The 1,634-nt window shown below is 38.3% G+C and overlaps 1 protein-coding gene across 1 annotated transcript in view; it reads right to left on the reverse strand.

Moving 5' to 3' along the window:
• Positions 1 to 1,634, reverse strand: part of LOC106873719 (death-associated protein kinase 1) — a 218,404-nt gene that overhangs the window by 28,377 nt on the left and 188,393 nt on the right. The window contains exon 10 of the mRNA XM_052972187.1: positions 420 to 539. Within this exon, the coding sequence (XP_052828147.1) occupies positions 420 to 539 (120 nt within the window). The remainder of the gene's footprint in view (positions 1 to 419; positions 540 to 1,634) is intronic.

Consider the following 1,634-nt stretch of genomic DNA (forward strand, 5'->3'; position numbering starts at 1 on the left):
AATTCTTTGCAGGTGATTATCTCCAGTCTGACTTCTAATCCAAGGGCTGAAACCAGCATAAAGGAATAGAAATAAGATATTGAAAAAAAACAAAAAAAAACCCCAGAAAGAATGGAAGGGAAGTAGTAGTAGTAGTAGTGGTGGTGGTGGTGGTGGTGGTGATGATAGTAGCAGAATTAGTAACTGTGTTAGTTGTAGTAGTAGTGATGGTGGTAGTAGTAGTAGTAATGATGGTGGTAGACAGTTGTGGTAGTGTGGGTAGTGATGGTGATAATAATGGAGATGGTGGTGATTATAGTAGTAGTAGTAGTAGTAGTAACAGTGGTGTTGGTAGTAGTAGTAGCAGCAGCAGTAGCCGATTAAAAAAAACAAAAAAACAAAAAAAATAAGGGATCATTAAACAAACAGCCGGTTCTTACCCTGTTTGCTGTGTTGACATTTACATTGTTTGCCATACTAAGTAATTCCTTTAAACCAGCCAAGTTACCTTCCTCGGCACTCTGGAATAACGCTGCCATGACCACATTCTCGGCTTTGTCCTAGAATAAACAACAATAAATAACAACAACACATAAACAAAAAGCAGAAACAAGACAAATATAATGTTACAAAAAAAAATACCAGTTAAGGTTTTTTTTATACAAACAATCTACATCAGTGGAATGAATATATATATACATATATATATATACACACACATATATATATATATATAAATACAACTCGTTCAGAAATATTTGCTGTTTACATATAACTGTGTGGTTAAGAAGCTTGCTTTTCAATCACATAGTATGCCACTTTGAGCAAGTGCTTTCTGCTAAAACTCAGCTCTGGGTTGACAAAAGCCTTGTGATTAGATTTCAAAGGAGAAAAGGGGCTGCAGATATACTTCATGAAACAACCTGTAATCTTCATGCTTGCAACATCTGTGGGCATCTTTGCAAGTTGATGGTGGGACTCAAATGTCACATTCCACACAAGCATTATGACTGACAAAGAAAGTGCAAGTTGTCAGATCCTCGTACATCAAAATCGATGGGACAGTCAATCATATATATCTATACATGTATGTATGGGAGAATTTACGAAAAAAACAACAGACGAAGACAGGTGGTGTAAACAAAAAATGGGTGTATTAGTTTAACGCTAGGGAATAGAGAAGGTCTTTGATGTTTTGAGCCTACGCTCTTCAACTGAAAGGAACACAGAAAGAAACAAGGTGAGAAACAAGGAGAAAAAACATATAAATGTAGTGGTCAGCAATCTATTATGGCGAATGCCGGACAGAAGGATCACACAGGAGAGCTAAGAAAAAAGGGAGATGTGCATGTAGGTATATAAGTGTATATGTGTATGTATGGATGAGTGCGTGTCAGGGTCTCCTTATCTTGACAGCATCAAACTGTTGTAAATGAGTGTCACCATTATACAAGTGGTATCGTGGAAGCATGTCTGGGCATGGGGAAATATTATCTTGCTTGGAAACAGATGAAGGTTGGCATCAGGAAGGACATCTGTCTATAGAAAATCTGTTCCAACACATTCTGGTTGAGCCACCACCACCACCACCCTCACAGCCTCAATTTGCTACCCCCCCCCCACCACAATCTAGCAATCAACCCATCCCCCCCACA

Source organism: Octopus bimaculoides, chromosome 12, assembly GCF_001194135.2.
Source record: "Octopus bimaculoides isolate UCB-OBI-ISO-001 chromosome 12, ASM119413v2, whole genome shotgun sequence".
Taxonomy (NCBI): Eukaryota; Metazoa; Mollusca; class Cephalopoda; order Octopoda; family Octopodidae; genus Octopus; species Octopus bimaculoides.